Source organism: Electrona antarctica (genome assembly GCF_951216825.1).
Source record: "Electrona antarctica genome assembly, chromosome: 1".
Classification (NCBI taxonomy): Eukaryota; Metazoa; Chordata; class Actinopteri; order Myctophiformes; family Myctophidae; genus Electrona; species Electrona antarctica.
In genome coordinates this window covers 27,552,504-27,567,605 of record NC_136806.1, presented here as the reverse complement: position 1 = coordinate 27,567,605, position 15,102 = coordinate 27,552,504, and the positions used below count along the sequence as shown (strand labels likewise).

The 15,102-nt window shown below is 43.9% G+C and overlaps 1 protein-coding gene across 1 annotated transcript; it reads left to right on the top strand.

The window, feature by feature from the left end:
* Positions 1 to 8,110: 8,110 nt before the first annotated feature.
* Positions 8,111 to 12,835, top strand: LOC306927042 (piggyBac transposable element-derived protein 4-like; the record flags this gene model as incomplete). The annotated part of the gene is made up of 5 exons (XM_079506633.1): positions 8,111 to 8,303; positions 8,420 to 8,479; positions 8,617 to 8,822; positions 8,920 to 10,065; positions 12,830 to 12,835. The coding sequence occupies exons 2-5, from the start codon at positions 8,470 to 8,472 to the stop codon at positions 12,833 to 12,835; spliced, it is 1,368 nt and encodes a 455-aa protein (XP_079362759.1). The 5' UTR covers positions 8,111 to 8,303; positions 8,420 to 8,469.
* Between the last annotated feature and the right edge of the window lie 2,267 nt (positions 12,836 to 15,102).

The window sequence follows — 15,102 nt, the reverse complement described above, 5'->3', positions numbered from 1 at the left end:
AATCAAAGTAAAACAGCCAATATGCTATTGTTGAAACCGTTTGTGGTCAGAGAGAAGCCCATCTGGAAGCCCATGGATTACTAGGATCACACAGTGGTGGAGTTTTGTTTTTTGCTTAAAGGACCACTTCACCACTTTTCAACTTCTCTTCCTATAATTGGTCCTGACTAATGTTCATGATAAAATACCACAATTTTTTCCTACTCAGTCTGTGTCTCATAGGAAGGCTGTGGGCAGTTCAGAAACCCGTCCACCAGTGACATCATCGATGGTGAATCAAAGCTAATAGAAACGGCAGGCTTTCTTTTCCTGAAAAGTTGCAATGCAAAAGTTGAAGCCATCGTTCTCACGATAATAAAAATCTAAATATATTTTAAAACAAATCTTGTTTAAAAACTGGTGAACGGGTGTCCGAACTGCCCAAAGCTCTCCTACGAGACACAGACTGAGTAGGAAAAAATGGTGGTGTTTTATCATGAACATTAGTGAGGACCAATTATATGAAGAGATGTTGAAAAGTGGTGAAGTGGTCCTTTAAGTAAAAGTCAGAGCCTTAGATATAGACAGAGTTACGCAAACTGCGTTCACTTCATGGGGCCAGTCCAATGGTGGCTCTCCTACATAGACTTCTATTGAGAATGGGGACAACCAACTGGGACAAGTCCTGGACCGGAAGTAGGCAGAAATGCATTGGACTCAGGCAACAGCCCATCTTTAGAGACAGTTGTCATGTTGCACACATGCTTAAAATAGCTCTTATTCGTGCCGCCCTCGTTGAAAACAATGTATTTCCAACTCCAGCTTGTCTCAGTTCAGGCTCCATGAACAGCGCTCGAGCACTCGGTTTCTGCCCCCTCAACATCGCAACTCTTCTATTATAGTAAAAGTATACAATGCAAACAAAATATAATGAGAGCCAGTGGCCTAAAATGTTTTAGGGTTAACCATTGTAAGCCTGTAGAGTGTAAATCGACAGTTTTTGAATAGCTGATAGGGTGTAAAAAAGTGGTTAATGTATGTTTTGTATTAATAATCCTAATCTTTCAAGTAGCTATACAGTAACCAAAGGCGTCAAATAATTGCAGTGGATAAAAAAACACAATATCTGCCTCTGAGATGTATGGGAATAGAAGTTTAAAGTATCAAACAAGTACAGTACTGTACTGTAACTAGTAGTTAGTTTCAACTGCATGGGATTACTGTAAGAACACAAATATAAAAATATATGTGAGCAAATAGTAGCTCAAATGGAAATTGAGCGGGAAACTTGTTGGTATTCAGGGGACGGTTCCATGCGACTACGAAATTACTGCTGCCCTTCGTCCAAAACTAATTGATTCATTTATCAAAATCAAATTTAATATGCCTACCTATCTGTCTAATTGGAACGCATGGCAGTGAAAATGTCATTTCTAGGAATGATCCCTGTCATACAAGCACCGGTGCCGCGACTGAGATATAGCACTAGTCTGGGGGGGGGGGGGGGGTTACCTGTCAGGATTATACTCTAAACTAGTGAGGTCGATTCTACAAATGCCTTCTAAATCAGTAGTTCTCACGCTTTCAAGATTTAAACAAAATAGCAGATGTACAAGCTCGCAGCGTGGCCAATGAATGGCCAATGCAAAAATATTAAATGACACAGATGCTTTCCCGGATTTAATGGGTTAAATCTCGCGATTTGCTCACAGTCACAGATGATCATGCAGGGCCGATCACTTTTTCAAGTAGGTTTGATATTAATCTGGATGATTCATTTAGGTACAGCTTAGCCAACATTAGCCCTAGAACCTGTGATATGACGTACATTTCATGTAGGCCTCCTATCCTATATTCAAATGACCTAATACAACACCACCAAAAGATCAGACTTGGATTAGTGAGCGTCTTTTGTCTTCACATAATCAAAACAGTCAATCAATGTACCATTAGGGAGTACTGGTGTGGGGTGGGTGAGGGCCCGGGAGGGGGCTGGGGTCAGCCCGAGGTCACTGGATATATTAACCGTCTCATTTCTCGGCAGCCGTTCACGAGAGCCGATAGCTTATTGGAAGGCCAGTGAGCCGTGACATCTGGCCCTTTCACTGATGAAAGGTTGCTGCACGCATCACAGACACAGCCAGCAACCATCCACCCCCTGCATGGGAATCTGACCAATTAGTGTTAGGAACGTGCTGCTATCACTGTTCTTCTGTGTGTGTGTGTGTGTGTGTGTGTGTGTGTGTGTGTGTGTGTGTGTGTGTGTGTGTGTGTGTGTGTGTGTGTGTGTGTGTGTGTGTGTGTGTGTGTGTGTGTGTGTGTGTGTGTGCGTGCGTGCGTGCGTGCGTGCGTGCGTGCGTGCGTGCGTGCGTGCGTGCGTGCGTGCGTGCGTGCGTGCGTGCGTGCGTGCGTGCGTGCGTGCGTGCGTGCGTGCATGTATGTGCATGTGCATGTGCGTGCATACATACATACATACATACATACATACATACATGCGTGCGTGCGTGTGTGTGTGCGCAGTGCATGTAAGAAGATCAGTGGGTTAATGGACTGTTAAGTCTCCATCTTATTAAGATCAAAGTGTTGGTGCTGCTTTGTCATCACAAATGGAGGCTTCCTCCATTCATTGTCACTTCCGATAGATGGTCTCTGCCAAGGTCACCACTGACAACGTGTGTGTGTGTGTGTGTGTGTGTGTGTGTGTGTGTGTGTGTGTGTGTGTGTGTGTGCACACACACACACACACACACAATGTGGTTCCCATGAACCACATTGAGCTTCTGAACAGTTCAGTGTCTTGCTCAAGGACACGTTGACAGTGACACTAACTCTATGGGGAGCCAGGGATCGAACCAGGGAACCTTACAGTTCCCTAGCGGCTGCTCTACCGCCCCAGGATGGAATCAGACCAATCTGACTGATGTGCCGTGTGAGAACACATGTCCTGCCATTGGCAATTCAGTATAGCTTGTCAGTGAGAAATGGGGGCATTTGCCAAGGTGTTATACAGGATGTTAATTCTATTCAGATCCACTGAATAGATAGAATTCCTCTGCTGGACGCGTCGAGGAGTGACACTTCTTTTCAGTAGCAAAGCAGTAGCATTAGCAAGGCTAATCAGTGAATAAATGATATAAAACCTTCAGGAAAAGATCAGAAACGCACGCGTGAAGAGTTAGAATGGCACATCTGTATATCTTGATCACATGACTTCAGAGTTTTAGTTACGTCATGGTCCAAGGAATCCAGGGGCAATTATGCTGTTTGTTTGTTTGTTTGTTTATTAATTAATTAATTAATTAATTAATTAATTCATTCATTCATTCATTCATTCATTCATTCATTCATTCATTCATTCATTCATTCGCTTACTTACTTACCCAAGGTTCAAGAGTTATAGGGCAAGACTTGAACTGCCTTTTATAGCGCCAACATGAGGTTGAGTAGTGGAGGTACGTTCTTCCTTGGCATACTGGGAGCGTGTGTGCAAAGTTTCACTCATCGGTCCAGCATGCAGTGCCTGGGAGTAACTGTTCATAGACGCGCGCACGCACGCACGCACGCACGCACGCACGCACGCACGCACGCACGCACGCACGCACGCACGCACGCACGCACACATACACACACACACACACACACACACACAGAGACAGGGGAATAATTCCTGCCTCCCGGCCATTCCTGCCTGGCAGAGATAATTAGGCAGATGAAAACAAGGCATTGATCAACATTCATGTATGTACACAATATGTACAGCACTGTACTACAACATTACACAGTGTTGACCTTGTTAAAGTCTCTCCTCCGCATCCTAATGAACAATTACAAGATGTTCTGAACTATTTCCCTCAAGGCTGCATGGTGCTGCATGCACTCACAGTGTAGCAACCATGTAATAAACACTCTAGACCTATAGGCTGCATGCACTCACAGTGTAGCAACCATGTAATAAACACTCTAGACCTATACTGCATGGTGCTGCATGCACTCACAGTGTAGCAACCATGTAATAAACACTCTAGACCTATAGGCTGCATGCACTCACAGTGTAGCAACCATGTAATAAACACTCTAGACCTATACTGCATGGTGCTGCATGCACTCACAGTGTAGCAACCATGTAATAAACACTCTAGACCTATAGGCTGCATGCACTCACAGTGTAGCAACCATGTCATAAACACTCTAGACCTATACTGTACAACAGTGTTACACAAAATAACACTTTTTGGGAAATCGGTTATTATAATAATAATAATCATTATTATTATTTTATAATTAACAAAATTGACTCACCCCCACTTCATTATACTATACGATAAATAGCAAAGATACGCAAGTCACCTCTAATAACTGACAGAACTGACATCATACCAGTTGAACGCGGTTAAAAAGCGGACCAGTGTGACAGTGTCTGTATGGTCAGTTTGTGGCAGGTTAAAAAGCGGACCAGTGTGACAGTGTCTGTATGGTCAGTTTGTGGCAGGTTAAAAAGCAGACCAATGTGACAGTGTCTGTGTGGTCAGTTTGTGGCAGGTTAAAAAGCAGACCAATGTGACAGTGTCTGTGTGGTCAGTTTGTGGCAGGTTAAAAAGCAGACCAATGTGACAGTGTCTGTGTGGTCAGTTTGTGGCAGGTTAAAAAGCAGACCAATGTGACAGTGTCTGTGTGGTCAGTTTGTGGCAGGTTAAAAAGCAGACCAATGTGACAGTGTCTGTGTGGTCAGTTTGTGGCAGGTTAAAAAGCGGACCAGTGTGACAGTGTCTGTGTGGTCAGTTTGTGGCAGGTTAAAAAGCGGACCAGTGTGACAGTGTCTGTGTGGTCAGTTTGTGGCAAGTTAAAAAGCGGACCAGTTTGACAGTGTCTGTGCGGTCGCTGTGTGACAGGCTCGGTACGTGACGTGCATGGCCGCATCACTAATCCAGAGGTCTGCCAGGAGATCAGGAGTGACAGGGAATTACCAGCTGTTAGTCCAGCGCCAACCTTCCAGCATGACACTAACTGTGTTCCTCATGCATAATTACCCTGACGGTCTGCTCTGTGTCTACCTGACTGCCTCTCCCTCCTGCCTCCTAAAGTCTCAGTTTAGCACCAGATTACAGTGACTCAGGAGGTAGAGTGGGCCCACTTGGGAGCCCAGAGGGTTCCCTGTTCACTGCTCGGCTCACCCCTGGGTTTGTGTCGAAATGCCCTTGAGCATGACACTGAACCAGGCTGGTGCCATGCATGGTTTCCACCACTGTCTGTGTGTGTGAATGGGTGCATGTAATGCACATTGTAAAGTGCTTTGGATAAGGTTCCATATAAATGCACCATTTACTATTTTACATTATTTACACAGTAAAATCCTGATGGTTACAAATGGACATCCCTGTGCAGATGAACTCCTTGGTGTGTCAGGAAATGTCAAGGGTAAAACAGGCTGAGTGCAGTGTTGTTTTCCTCACACACAGATTCGGGTTGGCCAAGCTAAGCATGTCTACAGGGGGCGATTCTACTGGATGACAGAAGGCTAGTGTCAGTGACTTTATAGACTTTGTCGATTCGATTTCTCACCAGGGCAGGAATGACTCCCCTTAAAAGCATTGGTATGGGGTACAGAATTTCAAGGACAAGGGTGATGTACAGAGCTGTAGTAACTACAGAGGTATAAAGCTGATGAGCCACAGCATGGGAAAGAGCAATAAAGGCTATAGGCTAAGAGGAGAGGTGACAGTTAGCAAGCAGCAGTATGTTTACGCCAAGAAAGAGCACTACAGACACGGCGTTCGCACTGAGAGAGTCGAGTATAGAGAAAGCCAGAAGGTGATTACAGTCTTCTTAACCCTTAGAAGATGAAAGACGCCAATTGGCGTCTTCATCAGAATTCCGTAAATGATCAATGACGCCAATTGGCGTCTTCAGCTTTTCTTATTAATCTAACCATATTAACATCCTCCGGAGCGCTGTTTAAACTCCTGAGCTTATATTCCAACTACATTACCCATAAAACCCGTGTCACGTGACACACCGGCATCCTTTGCTATAAAACCTGGCCACCCCCCCGGGATCTGCGTGGGGAAGACAGTTTTGGAGTAGTCTATGGTGCGTGTCGAAAGTGAGTGAGTAGTATTGATTGATTGAGCGAGTTTTATAGCAGTAGTAGTAGTAGTAGTAATAGTAGTAGTAGTAGTAGTAATATTAGTAGTTAGTTGTAGTAATTTAGGTTTATATTTAGTTTAGATTCTTTAGTTAGTAGTCTGTTGTCTGTCTGTCTTTGTCTGTCAAAAAAAAAACAAAAAAAAACCAAAAAAAAGTGTCCGCGTCTTGCCGTCTTATCTGTGTATAGTATAGCTTTAGATCGTTAGTTTAGTGTGTTTATTTTTACCTGTTTAGTGTGTGTCTGTCTGTTGGTTGAGTGTTGGTTTGTCTGTACGTCTTGTTAGTTTATATAGTAGATTACGAGTGTAGTCGGTCAGTAGTCAGTGTCAGAGTGTAGTTCGACATGGCGCCAAAAAAACGCTCCAAGCGTCCATCTCCCCTTCCCTCTACCTCCACTGGTGGTGTGCGCCAAACAACCATGGAGGAACATCTCCGCATGGTCTTCGTCGGGAAGAAGGGCCGGCCCCGTAATCCTGATCCTCTTCCACCTCAGACCGACGAGGAGTTGTCTGGTAGCGACGGAGAGAAGCCAGGAGATGCGGTGGTGCCTCTTGTCCCCCCCGGGCCTGATGCTAAGCCCCTTGTCCCCGATGTCGAGCCTACTGTCGTCCCCGATGTGAAGCTCTTGTCCCCCGTCAAGAAGAAGAGCAGGCAAGCGGCTTCGCCCGGTCCCCAGCCCGGTGGCAGCGGGTTGCAGGATCGCGGCCTTCTCGCATCTACTAGCCCCAAGCCTGCGCCCAGTGTTAGCGGTCCCTCTCCCCGGCCTGGCTCGAGCGACGACACCGTGCTCCGCCGATCTACACGGGTTACGAGGTTTTCCAAGGGGTTTGTCGCCCCCCCCCCCCAATCTTCCTCCGAAGAGGACTTTGAGCCGTTTCGAGACAGCGATGGAGCCGAACCGTCCCCCGATGAGCTCGATGGTAAGAATCTTATTGTCTGAAACATTGTTACGAAAAATGCCAACACATTGTAGCCAACACACATCAAAGCAAAGTGTCCATCATCATCACTGCTACAGCGGTGGAGTCCTAAGCGAACCAATGGGGCTTTCAAATAGATCTGTATTGAGCTTGCATGATGATCAAATGAACGTATTGTACCGTGGTTTATATGCTATATATTATGAGAAATGTTCCATTACTTTTTTCCCCATCTATTCAGTATTGTTTTATCGTTTATTATGATCCCTGTTTTTTTGTATTACTTTTCCGCGCCGCTGGGGGAAGGGTGGTGTAATGCAGGCCGCAAAGCTAAGCTAATTCATTATACTACTAAATCTATATAATATTGCGCTTGCATGATAATCAAAATAGTGTATTGTACCGTGGCTTATAGGCAAAATCATATAAGATGATCGCTAGAAATAAATGATTTGGATGATGTAGCATGCACGATAAAACTATCATATAAAAAATGTATTTTGACGATGACGAAGGTTTGACGAAGGTGCCGCCATCATGCGGCCATGCCGCATGATGGCGGCCTCCTCCTGAAAACCTTCGTCATCGTCAAAATACATTTTTTATATGATAGTTTTATCGTGCATGCTACATCATCCAAATCATTTATTTCTAGCGATCATCTTATATGATTTTGCCTATAAGCCACGGTACAATACACTATTTTGATTATCATGCAAGCGCAATATTATATAGATTTAGTAGTATAATGAATTAGCTTAGCTTTGCGGCCTGCATTACACCACCCTTCCCCCAGCGGCGCGGAAAAGTAATACAAAAAAACAGGGATCATAATAAACGATAAAACAATACTGAATAGATGGGGAAAAAAGTAATGGAACATTTCTCATAATATATAGCATATAAACCACGGTACAATACGTTCATTTGATCATCATGCAAGCTCAATACAGATCTATTTGAAAGCCCCATTGGTTCGCTTAGGACTCCACCGCTGTAGCAGTGGGGGGGGGATACAACGATGGACACTTTGCTTTGCTTTGATGTGTGTTGGCTACAATGTGTTGGCTGAAATGGATCAACACTGAATAGATGGATGTGTTGGCCACAATTCGTATGTGATTGGCTACATTTTTGTATGAAGGAATGTAATTGTAGCGTGCACTCCAGCTAAATGATTATTTATTTGTACATATTTAGAACCGGGTGATGAGGAGTGGCACGATGATGAAGATGAGGTGAACAGTGATGTGGATGGAGGTGAGTAACTAGAGAGCTAAATAACTTGTGGATGTGGCTAAAGTCTGTCTGCATTTGGCACTATGGAGAACGCTACACCATGCCTCTAATTGATTGAAATGGTTGTTGTTTTACAGATGATGAACAGCCCATCATCTCGACAGCTGCAGATGCTGCCCCTGTGCCCATGGAAGCAGGTATAAATACAATGCACAGAACAAAATCATGTATATCATTTTATAGTCTCATCACATGTTACAGCTCCACCAGATGTATTCTACATGAATAAAAACAATGTTTTTTATGCTAATAATTGTGTATTCCTGTAATTTAGGTGATGCCAACTCAACGGCTTCGCCAGGGTGGTCTGCTGGTGGGTGGGAGCCACAGGACATCCCGTTTACTGGAGAGCCGGGTGTTCACTGTGACCTCAGTGCAGAGAGTGATCCAGTGGAGTTCTTTGAGCTGTTGCTGACCGATGAGCTGCTCCAGTATATTTGCGATGAGACCAACAGATATGCAGCGCAGTCCATCGCAATGGTGTGTATTGTGTATATTCCACATTGATGTTTTCCCAAATTGATGACTTTGTTGTAATTTCTGCAAATAAATCTAACTTATATATCTATCTATCTAGATCCAGGACCCACTCCCACACTCCACAGTGAAGAAATGGACGGATGTCTCTGTGATAGAGTTGAAGAACTTCTTCGGGCTCTTTTTCCTGACGGGCCTTGTGAGGAAGCCAACCCTTGTGTCATACTGGTCCCGGCGTAAGGCTAATGAGACACAGCAGTTCAGGCGCACCATGAGCCTGACCCGGTTTCTGCTGCTCAAGCGGTTCCTTCACTTCAGTGACCAGGAGACTCCAGACACAGCGGACCGCATGTACAAAGTCAGATATCTTGTGAACTATCTTCTGGCCCGGTTTCAGTCCATGTACACCCCAGAGAAGAACATATCCATCGACGAAGGTGTTATGCTATGGAAGGGAAGACTGGCTTGGAAGTGCTATAATCCGTTGAAACCGGTAAAATGGGGGATTAAATCCTACTGCCTAGCCGATTCAGCGACGGGCTACCTCTGGAACATGAAGCCATATACCGGAGTAGGCTGTGGGCTGGACACGACCGTGATGGAGCTTCTCGGACCGTTGTCCAACAAAGGCTACCATTTGTACATGGACAATCTGTACAACTCAGTGAACAGGTGTATTATGCTACTGTCTTTGGGAACCCATGTATGTGGGACGATGAGGAAGAACAGGGGGGAACCACCGGAGATGAAGCGGCTTAGCAAACCAGGCGACATGAAGCTGGGCGAGACTCTGATGCGCCACAACAATGACGGGGTGATGCTGTTGGCTTGGCGGGACAAGAAGGTTGTCAAAATGTGCAGCACCATCCACCCACACACGATGGTCACAGTCACTGAGAGGCGTAAGAAAGCCAGAGTGACGCCAGGCGAGCCAGTCAGGGATAAAAAAATTAAGCCACATTGTGTCAACGAGTACAACAAGTACATGAATGGTGTGGACAAACTAGACCAACATATCTCCTACTATCCGTTTGCCCGTAAGTCCTACAAGTGGCCTGTGAAGTTTGTCTTTTACATGTTTCAGATGGTGATGTACAATGCGTTCGTGTTGCACAAACTCAAGCAGGGCAGGACAAAAACTCTCCTGGACTATATCATGTTGGTGGTGGAGAGGTGGACATCACTGAGACCAGGGAGGCCGGAGGAGGAGGAGGAGGAGGAGGAGGCGGCGGCGGCGGAGGGGGCAGTGGGGGGTGATCGTCCATATAGGGCAAGAGCAGGTGATGAGAATAGGAGACTTGAGGTGCATTTGCGTGGCCATGTGCCAGTGAGAATTGACAAGAGAACCTGCAGGCTCCACCTGCTCAGTAACGGTCCCAATGGTAGACCACTCCGGCATATGACCCTGTATTACTGCCCTGATTGTGAGGTGCCCTTGTGTTTGTTCCCATGCTTCTTCGTTTACCACAAGGACAAGAATATCAAGCACTACTTTGAATAACTGTTCTCTTTTTTTTTCTTTTTTTCTGTCTTATTTTGAAAGTCTACACCCTCAACGTCAATAGAACTGTAACTACCCTGTATACCCTACACACACACTGTCAACGTCAAATAGAACTGTACCCTGTATAGCCTACACATACAATGTCAACGTCAAAATAGTGTAACAGTGCGGCTAAGCTGCTTCATCTCCGGTGGTTCAGGGGGGGAGGGGGGGAGGGGGTCCTACACACACACTGTCAACGTCAAATAGAACTGTACCCTGTATAGCCTACACATACAATGTCAACGTCAAAATAGTGTAACAGTGCGGCTAAGCTGCTTCATCTCCGGTGGTTCAGGGGGGGAGGGGGGGTCGGTGTCCTACACACACACACTGTCAACGTCAAATAGAACTGTACCCTGTATAGCCTACACATACAATGTCAACGTCAAAATAGTGTACAGTATGTACACTATGTATTGCATTAGTATTTATTTATTTTCTGTAATTATTTTAAATTATAATGTTTATGTTCTGGTTATGTTCTGGTTATGTTCTGGTTATGTTCTGAAAAAATAAAAGTGCACTTTTCCAATTTGAGATACCTGTCGGGCTATTTTTACACTATTCTGAGGTTTATGGTTTGACTAAGCGAGTTTCAACTGTGATTTACTCTGTAATTGTAGATGGTAAGAACCCAATTTTTTTTTTATAATGCAGTATACATTCAAGTCTATATTTTGATACATATCATGGGCACCAAGTCATATCAAAACAATGTCCTTGGATGTGTTTTTTATCAAAACTGTGTTTCTTCGTAACAGGTTTTTGAGATTCATGCATGAATATACAAGGTACTGGTAAGACTATGTAGACATGGTATATATCAAAATGTGCGTTAGAATGTCTACATTTACCCCAAAAAGAATTTGAGTTTCTATCACGTTCCAATGCAGAGCTATGGGAACTTTTAGCTGGATAGGTCAGATTGGTCCTGACTGACCATGCTATTTATAGATGGCAAAATATCTACAGTGGTACATGTGAGAAACTTTTTTCTTTTTCTTTTTCTAACTAGACAACTCACCCTTTAAAATGAGATATGGCATGGGTGTGTACGCCCAGCAGAAAAAAAGTTCTTTAGAAAATAAAACTTCAACTGGTCATAACTTTTTTTGTTGTCCTAGAAACAGAAAACAGTGTAAATGCAGGCTCTTTTAAATGGCTTCCAACACAAGAACTAAACATTTTATCAACTCAGTTCATTTTTTTCCTGGAAGCAGACAAGTCAAGCTTTCTCTGAAGGTCTTTCGTTGTCACACATTCACAACAGAGAATTTTCAATAAATCATTCAAAAACGCCATTCTGCCATAGAGAAGTCTAAAAACTATATAGAAATCCATGAATATCTCAAAGAGTTAAGGTGTAATGCAGCTTTATACATATAGCAACCAGTGATAAATATTCCTATGTATATGTTTATTTATGTATTTATTTATTTACGTAGACATCTGTCTTTCATTATGACAAGATATGCTCCACAGTGTTGTCTCCCACTAGCGTAAAAAGGCGATCTGCCCTAAAACCCTGCCCAGTGAACGTTCAGGGCTCCAGTGGGCTAGGGATGGAGTGATGTCCTTTTCCAGCTGTTTCTCAGCTCCTTTAAATTGATTATGAATATGTATTACTTACAAATGTCACTGGGGACCCCTTGGAATCTTCTCAATGGCCCCACTTTGTGAACCACTGATTTAAAGCTAAATTAATTCCAACTTGTTTACAATGGGTTAGGTGACATGTCAAGGATTGTAAATAATTGTATTGCCTTGTTATGAGCCGTTTACGATGCAGTAACACAGACAGATATTGGAGTCTGTCTGTCTGTCTGTCTGTCTGTCTGTCAAGATCAATTTGTCGGTCTGTCAGATTGTCTGCCAGTGTTTTGCTTGCAGACGCAAAGACAATTGCCTCATCTCTGTCTGAACCCATGTGATGAGACTATCTCGCACGCACGCACGCACGCACGCACGCACGCACGCACGCACGCACGCACGCACGCACGCACGCACCTCATTTTGAGTTTCTGTCGATAGTCCTTCCATTCAGCTTGACAATAATCACAGATCTCTTCATTTCCTATTGCTGTGGAAGTTGGAACACAATGCTATCGGCCCTGCACGGAAACTATACCAGAGGCACAGACACAACATATAAATGAGAAGAAGGAAAGAAAGAAAGAAAGAAGGAAAGAAAGAAAGAAAGAAAGAAAGAAAGAAAGAAAGAAAGAAAGAATGAAAGGAGGAAAGGAGGAAAGGAGGAAAGAAAGAAAGAAAGAAAGAAAGAGCAGCAGCGTATTGTATTTAGCATGCAGCTGGTGATGTCTGTAAATGTCCCTGCTCTTTTATCAGATGGAAGATGGTTGTGACGAATCCTTCCTCCTTCTGCCCCCGTCTCCCTTTTTCTCTCTTATCACCACATCTACAGTACAACCATTCCTTCATTTTATGATTTTCTGCTCTCTTTAAGACCTAAGGGAACATAGTGGCCTGTCATGGTTATCCCATTGCCTATGTCTTGCAGTTGCTTTGGACATTTTACAAAGCAGTGTTGGATGTTGGAGGAAGTGATTTGATGCCGTCCAATTCAGCACAGCATGAAAATGAGCAAATGCAATTAACACACTCAATTTAGCGGCATGATTATTTTTTGGCAAACTTATGTTGTCATAGGGCTTGAAAGCAGATTGTGTTTTCAACCGTATGCTCAAAGCATAACCAATCGGTTCTTATATTCCACCCCCAACATACATTCCTACTGTAAATTGGTGAGAACAAATTAATACTGTTCTTTCTTTTCATTAACTAAGGCTTCGGGTCGACTCGGGACATGCATGTCGTAAACGATGCAAGTCGGGAACGATGCAAATCGGGAATATTATGAAATTTACATACAGTAGCATATTATGTAGATATAGCATTTTATAGTGTATACTTATAGTGTCATTGTACAGATATTCTAGATGGATGTTAGGTTCTTATGTCTTTATGATCCTAGATGACTATTTCTATGCATTTGATGTATAGGCCTTAAATTGTGTTGTTCTTGCTTACTATAAATCGCTCTGGATTAAGAGTGTCTGCTAAATGCCTAAATTGTAATTGTAAATTGAATACATGGCCTCAATTCACATCACCGCTCCAGAACCCTAGGTCTTGAAATCTCACATTCTCAACTCTCACTTTCTCTCCATTACTTATATTGCACAACTTCATGACACAAATGTGTTGCCAATCACATAAAGACAAATGTGTTGCAAAATGATACTAATGTCGTTCTCCTCAGATCAATGGTCAGACAGGTAGCCTACAGATATTCATGGTTCTCCTCAGATCAATGGTCAGACAGGTAGCCTACAGATCAATGGTCAGACAGGTAGCCTACAGATCAATGGTGTGTGTGTGTGTGTGTGTGTGTGTGTGTGTGTGTGTGTGTGTGTGTGTGTGTGTGTGTGTGTGTGTGTGGGGCATGGATCTCCAACTTCCATCTCTACCGACTCGGTGCTCTACAGCCGGGCACCGGTCTAGTGTAATTTAAACTAGTGGTTCTCAACTATTTTCATGTCAAGGCCCCCCAAGTTAATATCATAGGCTATTTATCCACGGACCCACATGTGAAAACATTCTGTGCCATTGAACCCCATTCCAGATTTGTGTTAAAATGTTTTATCCTAATAATATAAATGCACCACGTCTCTCTCTGTGTGTACGTATATGTGTGTATGTACGTCTGTAATCACATAACGCACCTATAGTCAGAGCGCGGTGGTCACATGAAGAGTAATACATTTTATAATGGAAATCAAAGGGCTCTGGCTGGAACCTTGCCCACATTTGGAGTCATACATCATATAAATCAATCAATCATATCTCACGGATGACTGGCATCACAGGCTGGTCACATACACATTGGAGCCACAACGTTCTCATGTGGATTCCAAGATCAATATGTTTTTTTTGTTGTTGTACTCATTTTATTTCATTAACTCAACTAATTGGCCCGCCCCCGCCCCCTAGGGTTTCTGACAATGTGGCCCTGTTGTATTGGCGCGCACACACTGCAAACGACCACTACTTACATTCCTGGGTTTTGAGGTGAGCTCAAAATCTGCAGGTATGTTGTGGTACCAGGTGGATGACAGGTTTCTCTGGATAGACAAGTCCAGCTGCTTTGAAACCGTTCCGCCTCATATGGTATATGGTTCTGGAAGCAAACAGAGCATGCAGGAATTGTAAATGGAAAAGATGTGAACCCAAGACTGAATGTCCGGCTGCATTAGGAGATGTCGAAACTAGGTAGATTTTTCACCGCAAATACAAGCATGAGCCTGTATGAATATGTTATCACAAAATTAACAGTTCTGACTGTTTATTCATCACACTCCCGGCTAGAAATAACAATATGTTACAGTATAGCTCAGGGTTCCCCAATAGGCGGCCCGCGGGCCATTTGCGGCCCGCGGAGCGCCCCCTGGCGGCCCGCGGAAATATTTATGGCATTAAAATGCATTAAATGGGGGTCAGTAGCCTATGCATGTCAAACTGGGCATCCTTTTCAAATGGGGTCCTGCCCTGCCCTGCCCCATTTTCAGGGCAAGACCTCGACCTCACGCGTGCGGACTCGGCCCCCAGCCTGGTACCCTAGTCAAAATATGGCCCTCGAGGAAAATTAATTGGGGAACCCTGGTATAGCTGAAGGTTGGTAGGCCTACATTTTAAACTCACTGAAGTTAATCATAAAGA